The sequence below is a fragment of the Gambusia affinis genome, linkage group LG04 (assembly GCF_019740435.1).
Source record: "Gambusia affinis linkage group LG04, SWU_Gaff_1.0, whole genome shotgun sequence".
Taxonomy (NCBI): Eukaryota; Metazoa; Chordata; class Actinopteri; order Cyprinodontiformes; family Poeciliidae; genus Gambusia; species Gambusia affinis.
This window is the reverse complement of record NC_057871.1, coordinates 21,717,882-21,731,965: the sequence shown is the minus strand read 5'-3', so window position 1 is coordinate 21,731,965 and position 14,084 is coordinate 21,717,882. Positions and strand designations below refer to the sequence as shown.

The window sequence follows — 14,084 nt, the reverse complement described above, 5'->3', positions numbered from 1 at the left end:
TTTTTTTTTTAAAGGAACATATAATGATGCCTTCTCAGAAGCTGCTGCTTTTAATTTAGCTCTCTAAGTGCAACGTGGCACAAAGTCTCCGTCACTCTCCGGCTGCAACCGGAATAAATTTCTCACATGAGTTTAGCGCTGACCTGATAAGACGCTTCGCAGGGGAAGATTGAAGTCCATGTTATGAATGAATACCTGACTGAAAGCAGCACGATCAGCATATTTTCGTCTCCGCTCATTTGCACTCAGGACAAGATGTTAGATCGATTTGCTGAACTTTCAGCTACACTCAAGTTAATAATATTTGGGTTTAATAAAAAGGCGGCAGATCTACAGCTCTGAATGCACCGTTCCTGGTCAAACATGGCGGGAGCAAGATGCAGTGCCACATGGTCTGTAGTCAGCTGGGTGAAACCGCAGAGGAGGTGTCTGTCTGCATCTGTCAGAAAATGCTCCTGTTCATGAGGTGTGTGTGTGTGTGTGCGTGTGTGTGTGTGTGTGTGTGTGTGTGCACACTCAGAAGGAAGCTCATTTAAGAGAGCTAAGCCTGAATTAGAGGGCTAAATCTCAAAGTGTGATGTTAGAGAAGGCTTGGTGCTTAAAAATAATAATAAAAAAGTCTAGTCCAAACTTTCCAGGAATAAATAGTTATGTAACCCTCTGTAAAAAAAAAAATATATATATATATATATCTACCTTTTTATAATCTGTCCTAATATAGCCACAAAGCTTAATGTGTCTTAATGTGATTTTCTATTTTTAACGGAGCAACAAAAAGTAGCATTTGCTCCTAATTTTGTAGCTCAAACATATTTGGATCAACATCCTTTACAAATAAACATCCTAAAACAAGACAAGTGCATATAAAATGTAAATCCAAGGGCATGGCTGGTAGAGATAAATAACATTTGCAGCTCTAATTACAAAAAATGAGGTTCTTCAAAATATAGACTCGTGGGGTTGAATTGATTAAACACCACACTATGAAGACTTTTAATGTGGAAAAAAAACAACTTTGAAAATAAACTTTTCTCCCTTTAATTTCATGTATTTGATAGGGAAAATGTATATTAATTTACATTTTCTGTAAATGTGCCATAATTAGGCCAAAAGGCTACTTGTCATCTGTTGTCACACTTTCCACTTTTTCTGCATCACATTAATTTCCTAAGACAGAAAAAAATAAAACATAAAAAACTTGAGCTGGGATTTTGCTTTATTTTTACTTGTTTAGGCCACAACTCAAACTACTGAAACACTTTTTTTTTTATCAGAATAAAAACGCAACAAAAACAAAAAACTAAACAAATCATTCGTTCAAACTTACAAAACAATGGAGATGAGTTCGTTAAGTCTCTTACATCCTCAAGCTGATCTGTCTGCCCAAACTGAACGCGGCATTTAGCATTTGAAATAAAATCAATAGTAAGCTGGGCTTTAGCAAACAGGACAAGACTTGAACAACAACAACAACAGCAAAAAATATGCACGCCACGTGATGTCCTAACTCAAAGTCTTGAAAGTAACGCTTGTGGTTGGCAGCGGTTGGTCTGAGGCTGGTGCGAGTTTAAAAATGTTAGCCATTACTGAGGAACAGTAGTAATTTAGAGTAAAAAATGTGTACTTTACTTACTTAGCTAGCATCAAATTCAACAATGTCTACATCAAAGCAACAATGAACCGCTTTTAAAACATTTTAAAGCCAAACATGAAAGCTTTGGATCAAATAGTTGCACATCGAGTCTCGGTGCTTTAATAAAAATGAACGCGAGTCCAGATGTTTGCTCCAATCATGGCTGGTTGAAAGAAAACCAGAGTTGAAATTCGAGTAATTTTCAACAAAATAACAGGAAAAAAAAAAACAACAAAAAACTGTTGCATCCATTCACTTTCCATCCCAAGCATCTTCTCTTTGTTTCGCTGCCAGGCGCTTTTGTTCTGAAAGGTAAATCAAGAAGCGCAAACATGTGACACGCATGAAGACGTGGAAGCATCTATAGACAAAATTTTTTTTTTTTTTTTTAACTCCCAGAAGGTGAATCAATGATCTAAATATATATCTGCTGTTACCAGAAGTGGGGATGTGAGGAGCGGGTGGCAAGACCGAGGAGCCAGCTGGAAGTACTTTTTTTACATGTGACATCACTTTCCCAGAACATACTGTTTAACGCGTGATGCTGTTCTGTACTCACATTTACTGTGCATTTACAGATCTTAAATAAAAGAGCCTGGTGGTGCGCCTATGCTGAGAACAAAGAAGCTTTTTTAGTTTGCTGCAGTCCGGACCTCTGCTTCCTGGACTGGCTGCTCGTTGGGCTGCAGTTGTGGTTTTCTGTGCCTATATACTTATGTTCCCTCCATGGAGGAAAATGGCTGCTGTGCTGATTATAGAGCTGCAGTGATGTGCACAGCAACTGATGCGAGTCCTCTTGGCATCGGTTTGCATCTTTCCAGCTCAGGTCTGTGACAATGTACAGACAGCTCCCACTTGTGGCAGAGACCATGCACTGCACATGCAGGTAAAAGGGGGCAGGAGGGTGGGTGACACCACATTTCAATAAATTCTTATTTTCAGCCTTTCTGTCTGACACTCAGACATTTTGTCAGAAACTTTAACAGCTATTTTTATGATACTAATAAAACAAAAATCTTCCATTTAAAGATAAACCTCATGTGTTTGTGTAAACGTACCTTTTGCCTGCTGGAGTTTGTTCTTCTCTGCCTCTCGCTGCTCCTTCGTTAAGTTGCTTTTCACACCAAGTGCTCCGATCACAAGCTTCCGAGCCAACGCCGCGCTTGTCTGAGGTCGCTCTTTAGCAGGCAGGAGGTAGTCTTATAATAACAACAGGGAGGTAAAATGTTTTAGCTACTGTCTCTGGGTAGATATTAACTGTGAAAATTAAATTAAATAAAATTAAATAAAAATAAAAAAAAAAAGGCATAAAAATTTACATTTTTTTGCTCATTCCAAAAATCCAGAATCAAATGATCTGGTCTTAACCAGCTGGGATTACTGATAAAACTAAACTATGCAGGAGTCCTCAAAGATGTTGTGTTTTCTTTCCCCTTTTTTTTTTTAATTCAATAAATTTAGTGGAAATAACTAATCGCGGTATCTCCAGGTTTCAGAAGATCAAATTTAAGACTTTTTAAAGACCTTTTTTAATGCCACTTTGAATGAAAATTATGATCCAACCACCTCTATATCCAAATACGAGGGTATCTGGGAGATTCTGCTGTATTACAATAAAACGAAGCAAAAACTGAAATTTCTGGGGTCTGTTTGTGGCTCTTGGGAGCAGATCAAAATACTACATAAATAGACATCAATGCAAAGTAAAAACGCAGCAACATGCAGTTGTACCTGAGCAGCCGCGGGCTTTAGCCTTGGTGGCGTTGGAGGATTTGGAAAGTGGTCTCAACTTCATCAGTGGGTGTTTGGATCTGAGAGCTTCTCGGGCTGAAAAGTGAAAAGAAATACAAAATAACAGAACAGCGGACCTTGTGCTCCATTTATATTACGATATTGACACACTTAATGATGTGTTTATGTGTAGGCTCTGTTAAAGTTCATACACTCCCATGACAGTTTCCTCCCAAACGTCTCCAGAAACAAACCATTTGGTAGCCATGCCTTTAAAAGCGACAACCTTGGACCCATGTTAGTATATTTCCTTAGGGTAGACTATGAGTAGATGATAGAAGATTACTTTAAATCATCTGCAGTCAAAGCAAATGTATGACACACCTCCACGGTCACAGAGTCAGGTTATGAACTGATTCAAGGTTGGTACAAAACGTCCAGTGGGAGATCACTTTTTCTTTTTTTATACCCAAAATACCGGAGTTAAAATGGCCGAAGCTACAGACGTACAAAACGTGGCAGAGAGGGAAGGACCAGTGACGGTGCTGAGAGCGAGGCAAAGCTTCACTCACCTGCTACGGGGCTGGAGAAGAGACCCAGGGCGTGCGAGTCATCAATCCACTTGATGTCAAATCCTCTCTGTCTGAAAACCCAGCCAGCAGTCAGATGAATCCAGCACCGATCGTTTAATAAAACCGGACAACCCTCAATCAAAGATGGTTCTCGCTCAGCAGATTTAAACTCTCTTAACTTGAACATGAGCAAAATCTCGAGACGTTTTAAATCAAACTAGATCAAGCTAGTTGTGCTGGGAATGGTTCGCACTTAAAGAATGCATGTGATTGTGTCACTGACAATAATAGCAATAATAAGCCAAAGATTTAGTGCAGTTTAATTGGCTAACCCATGAATTTAAAAGTTTTCCTTCTGCCCAAACTATCTAATATTATTTCAGATGCATAAACACTAAAGTAAATGGAAAAAAAAATAAAAGCTATTAGAATGAGCGTCCATAAATTACCATGCAATAAAACTCATAACTGTTTGTCATGGCAGCTTGCTGAAAATAGACTGGACTCAGATCCAGGAATGTTACTCGTCCAGTGAGCAAGAAGGGAGGCAACAGAAGCACAACTGCGTTTGATTTTAGAAAAACTCAACAGAATTTGATTTAAACAGAGTAATTATCAAAAATATTCACACATTTTTCCATAAAAGGTAGACAAGCGAGATGGATGTGTACGTACTGGTAGCACTGAAATAACCTGAGGAGGTCTTCCGTCTTAAACTCCGTGGGGAAGTCGTAGATTTCCACAATGTGGGACAGTTCGTCCTCTGTGAGGTCAATCTCGTCTTCGTCGTCCAGGTCCATATTGTAGTAGTCGAATCTAGGTTCCTGTTTCGACTTCTTCCTTCTGCCCTCGCTCAGAGCCAGCTTGAGTGGCGAGAGACACAAGATATGAATGAAAGGAGACACAAATGAACCTCATCAACAGTGTCAAAGCTTGAGCAATCTCTTGAGTTGATTGGAGGTGAAGTTGAATTTAGGAGCAGTTGAAGTTTTTCTTCATTACTTCCCCCTTATTGTGGAATCCAGCAGTACCTCTAGCAGCTAAAATGATCCTCAGCATGAGGAATCGACCACTACGCTAGACAGTTGATGCAGCACTCTCAGTCTATGACTCATCTGACCATGAAACCTTTCTCCAGAAGGCATTAAGGATTGTCCATGTGGACCCAAAGCTTGAACTTGTCACTATTGGAGCAGGAGCTTCTTTCTTGGTAGGTCCAACCAGATGTGCTGGTTAAGAAGCTTCCACTTTAGAATGAGTGTGAGCTTTATAAGTTCCTGAACAACCAGCTTCCCCTCTTCTAAAGGTAACAATTTAGGTTAGATGGCTAAAGCCTGAGCACACTTTGGTGTTCCAACAGGACACCAATCACAAACGCAGCAAAACTGGTTTGGGAATTGACAAGTCGGGTTTCTTATAGCCCTGATCTCAACTCTATCAAGAATTTATAGATCAACCTTAAAAAGCCGCTTTGTTCTAGAAAAATCAACCAATTTAAATGAGCTCCTCCATTTCTGACTAGAATAGTGGTGAAATATCAGGCGGCCAAAAGTATGTGTAAAAAAAAATAAATAAATAAAAATCGATCTTGTTAATCATGTTGGTAGGTTTCCCAACTCTGGTCCTCAAGACACACATCCCTGCATGTTTTCCTGCTTTAATACGCCTGATTCATCTGACTGTATTGGGTGTGTGCATGTTTGGGTTTTTTTGGACAATAATTGATGGTTTTAGTGGCATATCGGTAGGATTTCTTGCCAACATGCCAACGCCTGTTAATCAGTCATCAATTGAATCAGCTGGGCTGAAGCAAGAAAACACCTAAAACATGCAGGGCCGTGTGCATTCAGGACCAGGGTTGGGGAAACTCTCCAAAAACCAAAAACGGTATGCACAATATGTTGGAGAAGAGGAATGCTGGTTAAGAGTCAAAGATGCTAAAACCCACAAACAGCTCTCACCTCTTCCAGTAGATGTGGATCTAAACAGTCTCCTTCATCATTGAACAGAGTTTCCCAGCTGTCCTCCTCCTCATCTTGAGGAGATGCTGGTTCCTGCTGTGATGAAGCTTCAGCCTCTTCCTGCCCATTAGCCATCACCTGCTCGTCCTGTAGCCTCTCCTCCTGCACATCACAGCTCGGAGAGTCTGCGCCTCCTGCAGCTGCTGCTGCGGTGTTGGCCTTGTCCTTCCTGTTTTTGGCGTTCTTTCGAGCCTTGTCTGTATACCGAGGTTTGGGTCTTGGTTTGTCCTCTCCCTGAGTGGGAGTTTTGTCTTTACCGGCCGGGCGTCGCTGTTTGGGGACGTACACAGCCTGGTTGGGCCTCTTCGACTGACAGGCATCTGTCGATGTTTGCTGGTTTGGAGCGCAGTCCTCCTCTTGCTTCTCTTCTTTTGGCTTTTCCAACTCCATGTTTAAATTCGAATATCTAAAAATTGCAGTAAGCGGAGATAATTACTTTCACAGCTACGGATTAAATGAAAAATAATTTTCGAAATCTTAAAATCAGTGTATTAGAGTTTACATCACTTAAAAGGTAACCTTACTCGAAACATTTAGCTAATTTCTCTAAAATATACTTCTTTCATTCAAATCTGAGACACATTTTCGCTTTAGCTTACCCGTGTTTGGTTTGTTTAGCAACAGATTTTGTCGCATTCTATGACGAAAGCGCTATCAACAGCAAAGCATTATGGGAGACGTAGTTCTCTACGCACCTCAACCAACCTTCCATCTACTAGCATCGTTGATGCATATCGAGATAGGAAGTCAGAAAAACATGGTCTATCTTAATAGGCCGTTGTTTCTGCTATAATGACAAAAGACAAACAAATATATATCTTTATATAAATTACAAGTCAAACAAATGTTATTGGGTGCGCACCATTTTTTGTCCCTTGAGGAAACGGTGTGGCAAGGTGGAGTGGTGGCGTTGGTTTGCACATAATCTCAAACTGCGCATTAGCCCATGTAGGTAAACAACCAGGATGCACATTTTCTGTTTTTTTGTTGTTGTTGTTGTTTGTTGTTATAGTCAACGCTCATATTATCAAATATTCTTACGGGTTTGTTTGTTTGATTGATTGATTTTCTTTGTTGGCCACGACAAAAAATTGTTTTAAATTAATACTAGTGAATTTGCAGAATTTTTAATACAGACTTGATTATAGTCAGAACCTAATATCTGGCCATATATGTTTCATTCTTCATTACATTGTCCATGGTAAATGAGTTAACAAACTCAGATTGAACCACCTGGTACTGGTGGTATACATAAAGGTGTTCAACAGTGTATATGTTTTGATCTAGTATAAAATGTTAGATTATAACATTTTGTCCACTGAATTGTTTGAGGAAGGTTTGTGTTTAAAAACCACAGTGAATCAGCAGTTTCTGACGCACTCTTATTCTTTAGCAGTGTCTCTGGTGCAAACACCAAAATTACATTGTCATTTCTATACCCCTTTCTTCCTATTCTATTATTTTGAACTTAAGTAAGTCATCTGCGTCACATCTACATGCCTCAATGTATGTGATTGGTGGATTCGCTGATGGTGCTAGCAAGTAATAGAACAGCTGTACCTATAAAAGTGGCCAGTAAGCACATAAACCCATCCACTCGCTCCGCTTTCTCATCGCTTTCCAATGAATCCTCTCCCGGCTGACTGTTAAGGAACATACCCAGGGGCTCAACGTCGCGCCCACAAAAATACGGGACACCCATTGGACAAACATATTTTACCCTTCACAAACGTGCTCTATGATTGGTCAGATTTTTAAACGTTACACAAGATGTTTCATAAATGCTTAATGTTGCAGTTGTGTAAGGTGCATATCGCTGAACACATTTGATGAAACTCTGAGTTGTGAACATACAGCTCACTGCAGGGGGATTACATTTGTGCATCTCTATTCACTGACGCGGTAAGAGAGTAAAAGAGTATTTGCTCTGTTTGCGACCGCCGTGCAAACGTACCAACATATTCTACTTATGATATTTAGCTGATTTCTAAATGGCATTTCTTAAAGGGGTTTAGAGGTTGGAGTAAAAGTGGCTTGAACAGAAATGCGCAGCTTTACTATGACTAAATTATTTTATAATTTCATTTTTTTTTATTCCATTCACTCAATAATACAATTGAATAGATGATGAAACAACTAAAAGGAATCATGAATGCAAAGCTGCAGAAAGAAGTGTAAATTTATATTTATCAATTTCATGGATGCCTTTCTTCTTTCTTCATAATTTGTACTTTTTTTGCTTGAATTTATTGCATAAAATCACAAAACAATACATGGATGTTTGTGGTTGTAATGTGGCAAAATGTGGAGAACCTTAAGGAATGTGGATGCATGGGCACTCTATTAATTCTGTTAATCTCATACTGCTAAAAATACTGTTTGACAATTAATCAAATCTAACATAATATAGCTTGTTTAATTTATCCCAATAATAAATCAATAGAATCACTCATTTTAATCTTCCTTCTTTCTAACAGGTTTTAGTGATGTTGGGTTCAGGAGTGCTGCTCCTCCTGCTCATGGTGTGGCATCGGTCCGATGGCCAGAACTCTGAGCCTATGTTCCAGGTAGTAACACAGACCATGCTGCCACCTGACAGCGTGCACAACCCCACACAGCTCAACTATGGCATGGCTGTGACGGACGTGGACGGTGATGGAGACCTAGAAGTGGTTGTTGCCGGGTATGTGGCGATATTTGCAGAGGTGGGTGTGGTAATGGGAGAATGACACGTGAGTACTACAAACACCTATTATGTTCTCTCGCTCTCAGATACAACGGTCCGAATCTGGTGCTGAAGTACGACCGCACCCAAAATAAGCTGGTAAACATCGCCCTCGACAACAGAGATTCCCCATATTATGCACTTAGGGACAGGGCAGGAAATGCTATTGGAGTGACTGCCTGCGATGTGGACGGAGATGGACGTGAAGAGATCTATTTCCTCAACACCAACAACGCCTACTCTGGTAAACGTAACTTCCTGAACACAACAAAACTCAGCAATGCAAATTTTCTGCAAATGTTTTTACTCGATGCCTGTCTGTGCAGGACAGGCTACGTATTCAGACAAGCTTTTCAAGTTTCGCAACGGTCGCTATGAAGATCTGCTCAGCGATGAACTCAACGTCCGCCGGGGTGTCGCCAATCAAATGGCTGGACGTTCAGTTGCTTGTGTCGACAGAAAGGTCTTTTGCTCAGGGATCCTCTGTGGTTTTCATCTGTTGTTTTTTATTTTTTAAAAATGTTCCACTCAACCTTATGGTGTTTTCCAGGGAACAGGTCGGTACTCCATTTACGTGGCGAACTACGCCCGAGGAAGGGTCGGTCCACACGCCCTCTTAGAAATGGACGAGAGTGCCAGTGACGTCTCCAAGGGAGTCATTGCCCTCTCCGACGTCGCTGCTCAGGCTGGAGTCAACAAATTCACAGGTCAGAGATGAAACTGCAAAGCTGGAGCATGCCACTTTTTGTAAAGTCATCCTAGCCAGAGCTGAAAGCTTCACGGTGGCCTCCGCACTCTTCAGGTGGGCGCGGTGTGGTTGTTGGGCCAATCCTCAACCACATGAGGTCTGACGTGTTCTGCGACAATGAGAACGGTGCCAACTTCCTGTTCAAGAACAATGGAGATGGGACTTTTGTGGACATGGCCCAACAGGCGGGTAAGAAAGAAGTTGAAAGAGAAGAAAATTAAATTCAACCTAATGGGTATAAAACAATATTTCCTGCATTTTACACTTTTCAGCTTTTGTTATTACACTTCAACCTTTTCCCCTATTAAAAAAAAGGCAAATATTCTTCCATTTCATTGTTTCCCGGAGTAAAGGTGTGGAGGACCGGGCCCAGCATGGCAGGGGAGTAGCTCTGGCTGACTTCAACGGTGACGGAAAGACAGACATCGTCTACGGCAACTGGAATGGCCCACACAGACTCTACCTTCAGACTAGCGACTTCAGGTTCCGCGTAAGTAGAAAAGGGACAACATTTGGAAAAATCTTCAAGATCTTTGCTTATATGAAGAATATGAGAATTTCTGTATTTTTTGAGGACAGGATGTTGCCAGTAGAGATTTTGCTTCTCCGTCCCCTATCCGCACCGTCATCGCTGCAGACTTCGATAATGACAAGGAGCTGGAGGTGTTCTTTAACAACATTGCCTACAGAGGAGATGCACCAAACAGACTGTTCAGGTTGCATTTCAAGATTTTCAGAAATACGATGTATAAGTCATACTTATTTAGCAACTCGGAGGCAAAGTGAGGCGTTTTTAAAATTTCTTTATTTTAAATTGGTCGTTTTTAGCAGTTTGTGGTTACCTGCAGGGTGTCAAGAAGAGTTAATGCAGACCCTTCGATCGATGAGCTTAACGTGGGAGATGCTGCCGAGCCGCAGGGGCGAGGAACAGGTCGGTTGTCTTGGATTTCAGATTTGACGTCTGTTTCTGAGCAATACATGCTGCTACATTCCAGATCAGGTCAGTTCAGTAAAAAAAAAAAAAAAAAAAGGAGTCCCTGTATTTGACAGGTGGAACTGTGACGGACCTGGATGGGGACGGACAGCTGGACCTGCTGCTGGCTCATGGGGAGAGCGCCCAGCAGCCAATCTCAGTCTTTAAGGTCAAACAGGTGTGTGTCTCTGCACGTTTGTTCGTTTCTGGCCTGAAGCGGCTCAACGTCAGGCTGACAATCGATTATCCTTGCCGTCAGGGAGCGTCCAACAACTGGCTGCGGGTCATTCCTCGGACCCAGTTTGGGGCGTTTGCTCGTGGTGCCAAGGTTACAGTCTTCACCGCTCAGAGTGGGTCTCTCACACGCATCATCGACGGAGGCTCAGGGTACCTGTGTGAGATGGAGCCTGTCGCCCACTTTGGATTAGGTACAATACTTCAACATGCTACTGAAGATGGTGACTGGGAAGACCTCAATTAAATAATTGTAGCAATTCCTGTAAACCAAACACAGTATCCAAGTAAATATGTTGGTTGTATTAGTGTAGGTGCAGAACATGTACTACATACATTCATTCTGTACTTAAGTAACTGTATTTAAAACATGCATTCCTGTTTATTTTCATGATTAAGGCTTACAGATGACAGCTAAAAATTCAGCTTCTCTTAAAATAAGATCACTACAACCGTATTTCCATCAATGTTTCTTTTTTTAATGGGCATTTTTAAATATTGCATTAGGAAAGGTTGATGGAAATGGCAAAATTCCAGAAAACAGAAACACAACACGCCTAATTCACATTTTCTCTCTCTTTTTTTTTTTTTTTTTTTACAATATTGTAAAAGTTTGTTTAAACTTTGCATGTCAATTGGATGGAAAGCCAGGTTGGCTTGTTAGCAGCCCTCAGGTCATCTGCTTTGTTGGGTCTGGTGTCGGGTCAGAGCAGCTTGTCGCATGTCAAGCACAGCGATGGTCGTTGAGCACGGTAGCGTTGGCGCTGATGTTCCACCGACGCGCTCCTGTCATACGCACAAGTTTCAACAGAACTGCTTAATCTTGCCAGAAATTAAAAGAGAAAATTGATCAATATTCCTACCTCCTGAAATCAAAAGGCCGAACATTGAGTTTCTTATGACAAAATTCAAACTGCAAGAAGCAGAACTAAAAGCTTTTTTTGAGCTGCTGTCTCCGCCCGATTTGGCATGAAGTCTGGGATCAGGCTAAAGCAGCTAGCATAACTGTTTCCTTTAACTTTGCAGTTTAATTTCTGGTTAAGTGATGCTCAACTTACTATTATTATTTATTTATTTATTTATTTTAAAACACATGCAACTTCCAGGAACAGACGAGGCGAAAGTGCTGGAGGTCTCCTGGCCAGACGGCACCACCATGACTCGGGTTGTTGAGGCTGGAGAAAGGAGCTCTGTGGTGGAAGTAGCCTACCCCACAGACGGAGACGTATCTGTGCTTGCCAATGACACGCAGGTACACGGCGCCGATGCACGGCATGACTTGTGAACATGTGTAGCTCTTCTGTAAGTGCATGTAAGAATTTAACCAACACATCTCGGTCTTTTCCACTTTGATTTGTCTTCGTTTATAAAACTGCCTTACCAGAACAGAATGAGAAAAATCTATTTTGTCTTGATTTTAACTTTTTTTCTCTTTTGTTTAGTGTGGGAACAGCTTTACTGTCAGGAATGGGCGTTGTGAAGGTAAGTTGAATAAACACAAAATTACTGAAAATATTTTTAGTGATTAACTTGTTTTATTTTTACTTTACATTCTACTTTTTTGTTTGTTTCAGCAGGCATTTGAGGAAAATCTCATGAAAAACTATTAAAGGGTTTCTGTGATATACCGCAGAGAGTCTGGCTTTGAATGCTTTCCCTGTGGATCTGTGCTTTTGAAAAGGCCACCTTGTTTTCTTACTCTAGGTCGTTTTATTGTTTTAATTTCCCTTATTTTCCGCTAACTTCTTATTTTTAATGCTTTAAAAAGCTGTTAAATAAAGTGCTTTATTTCACTACGTTGGGTCAGATTATCATTTTGTGGAATCACAGTGTCTCTTTTCTTCTTTTTTTTTTTTGCTGCAGGTTTCTTCTCTTGCAAAACCTTGAAAAGCTCTTTACATCCCTTAAACCTTACAAACTTTGTCTGATTTCAACCCCAAACTTCCAAGTATTTCACGCAGTAGATCAACACAACAGACAACTTAGTGGTTGAGTAGAAGCAAAGTGACAAATATTTTTCAAAGTTTTGAATAAAAACAATCTGGAAAGTGCGGCAGGGCTTTAAGTAGCGTAAGCATTTATGTGAGGTTTTTAGCTGAGAAGAGAAGAAAACAAGGCCAGTGTGAATGTGGTTGTTTTGCTTGGAAAGTTGAGTTCCTTTAGTCCACTTTGTCTCCATTCCATATTGGTGTGTCACCCATTCATTGTTTTTGTTGTTCTCTGCTGTCTCTCTCCGTCCATGCAGCCTTAGCATCTTTTCACTATGGCCTCCGTTCTTCAGTGGCCTCCTTTGAAGCGTCCCGTTGTGACACATTTTCACTCTTGTGTGTCACGGTGCTGTTTGCGCTGGCAGATCTGAGGTGAGAGTTTGTCTGCAGAGAACTGACAAACATAGCTTTCGTCAAGCTCAGCACGCCGGGACCAAAGAGCATCTGAAGAGACTGAAAAGGCTCACAGTCGATGCCATCCTGCTGCCCGGGTGTTACCGCTTTGTTTGGGCTGAAATGACTGCATGCGGAAACTGTGATCTGTTCTGTCCTGGAGGTTTTGGTGCTGTGTAACAAGTGATGGGAGACATAAATGCACACAGTGAACTTTGCATCAACGGTTTGCCACAAGTTGAAAGTATCAAAGCATGTAATGAGGGTAAATCAATATTTAAAGATGCCCATCACCAGATCAAAGGCTCAATATAGCTAATTAATAATAATGCTTTCAGTTCTTTACATTTGTCACTAATCTACTCATTATGAAAGTGTTTTTTTCACCTGATTAATGCGAGAAAATGTGCCTGCAAAAATGCAATGGGGATTTGGGGGGGGGCCTTTTATTTTTATTACCTTTTTAGAACCTTTTATTTTTCTTCTGATACGTGTTTGTTTTGTCTCCCTTTTTACTAAGGACGTTTCTTGTGTCTGAAATAAAGATTGACTGAATAACACAAGACTGATTTTCTGTCCTTACAGCAGATTAGTAACAGCAGTAACATAATCTTGCCCATTAATACCGACGCTGATTAAGATTTTAAATATGCATGTTCATTTAGATCCACAAGAGGCCGCTGCAGCACCCTTCACATTTCTCTTTCCCATTCCCTTGGTTAAATATGATTGGCTTTGTTTTCCTTCTTATTAACTATAATTATATAATTCAGACTTTTTTCGACATCAAATCTATAACACTGAATATTTTATCCAGCGCCATTATGTGTATGATTTTTATTTTTACCATACTAAATTCGAAAGCAAATATTTCATTTGCAAAAATGTCATTTTTCAGGATAATGAAGGGCAAGTTAGTGTTTTAAATATGGTAGATACTGGCTATGACTTGATCTATTCATCTTTTACCGATTATACTTTTTGCTTTAATCATAACTGAATAATGAAAAAGGGAATTTAAACATCTAGTGGCTTTTACTTAGAAGCGAACTTGTGTAAGCAAACT

General features: G+C 40.5%; 2 protein-coding genes across 7 annotated transcripts; one reads left to right on the top strand and one right to left on the bottom strand.

Moving 5' to 3' along the window:
* Window positions 1-785: 785 nt before the first annotated feature.
* r3hcc1l (R3H domain and coiled-coil containing 1-like) lies at window positions 786-6,687 on the bottom strand. Its single transcript, XM_044114386.1, has 7 exons — window positions 6,557-6,687; window positions 5,898-6,363; window positions 4,612-4,799; window positions 3,937-4,007; window positions 3,365-3,460; window positions 2,692-2,832; window positions 786-1,938 (listed from the first exon to the last, which is right to left on the bottom strand). Exons 2-7 carry the CDS (start codon window positions 6,345-6,347, stop codon window positions 1,886-1,888), a joined length of 999 nt encoding a protein of 332 aa, XP_043970321.1. The 5' UTR covers window positions 6,348-6,363; window positions 6,557-6,687; the 3' UTR covers window positions 786-1,885.
* crtac1a (cartilage acidic protein 1a) lies at window positions 5,748-13,573 on the top strand. 6 transcript variants are annotated; one of them, XM_044114317.1, is made up of 14 exons: window positions 5,748-5,823; window positions 8,435-8,640; window positions 8,730-8,926; window positions 9,009-9,145; window positions 9,233-9,389; window positions 9,485-9,619; window positions 9,784-9,920; window positions 10,010-10,146; window positions 10,279-10,361; window positions 10,481-10,581; window positions 10,663-10,831; window positions 11,744-11,889; window positions 12,080-12,119; window positions 12,883-13,573. In XM_044114317.1, exons 2-14 carry the CDS (start codon window positions 8,444-8,446, stop codon window positions 12,999-13,001), a joined length of 1,755 nt encoding a protein of 584 aa, XP_043970252.1. In that variant the 5' UTR covers window positions 5,748-5,823; window positions 8,435-8,443; the 3' UTR covers window positions 13,002-13,573. The 6 variants fall into 6 exon arrangements, with proteins under 6 accessions (XP_043970252.1, XP_043970256.1, XP_043970254.1 ...); XM_044114321.1 differs by lacking the exon at window positions 12,883-13,573 and adding an exon at window positions 12,215-12,433; XM_044114319.1 differs by lacking the exon at window positions 12,883-13,573 and adding an exon at window positions 12,212-12,433.
* Window positions 13,574-14,084: the final 511 nt, after the last annotated feature.

Coding starts and splice junctions, on each gene's coding strand:
- crtac1a (XM_044114317.1), top strand. CDS start 8,444: ATGTTGGGTTCAGGAGTGCTGCTCCTCCTGCTCATGGTGTGGCATCGG. Junction 8,641..8,729: donor CTAGAAGTGGTTGTTGCCGG/GTATGTGGCGAT, acceptor TCTCGCTCTCAG/ATACAACGGTCCGAATCTGG. Junction 9,146..9,232: donor TTGCTTGTGTCGACAGAAAG/GTCTTTTGCTCA, acceptor GGTGTTTTCCAG/GGAACAGGTCGGTACTCCAT.
- r3hcc1l (XM_044114386.1), bottom strand. CDS start 6,347: ATGGAGTTGGAAAAGCCAAAAGAAGAGAAGCAAGAGGAGGACTGCGCT. Junction 4,008..4,611: donor AGGTTATTTCAGTGCTACCA/GTACGTACACAT, acceptor CTGGGTTTTCAG/ACAGAGAGGATTTGACATCA. Junction 1,939..2,691: donor CAAACTCCAGCAGGCAAAAG/GTACGTTTACAC, acceptor TTTACCTTTCAG/AACAAAAGCGCCTGGCAGCG.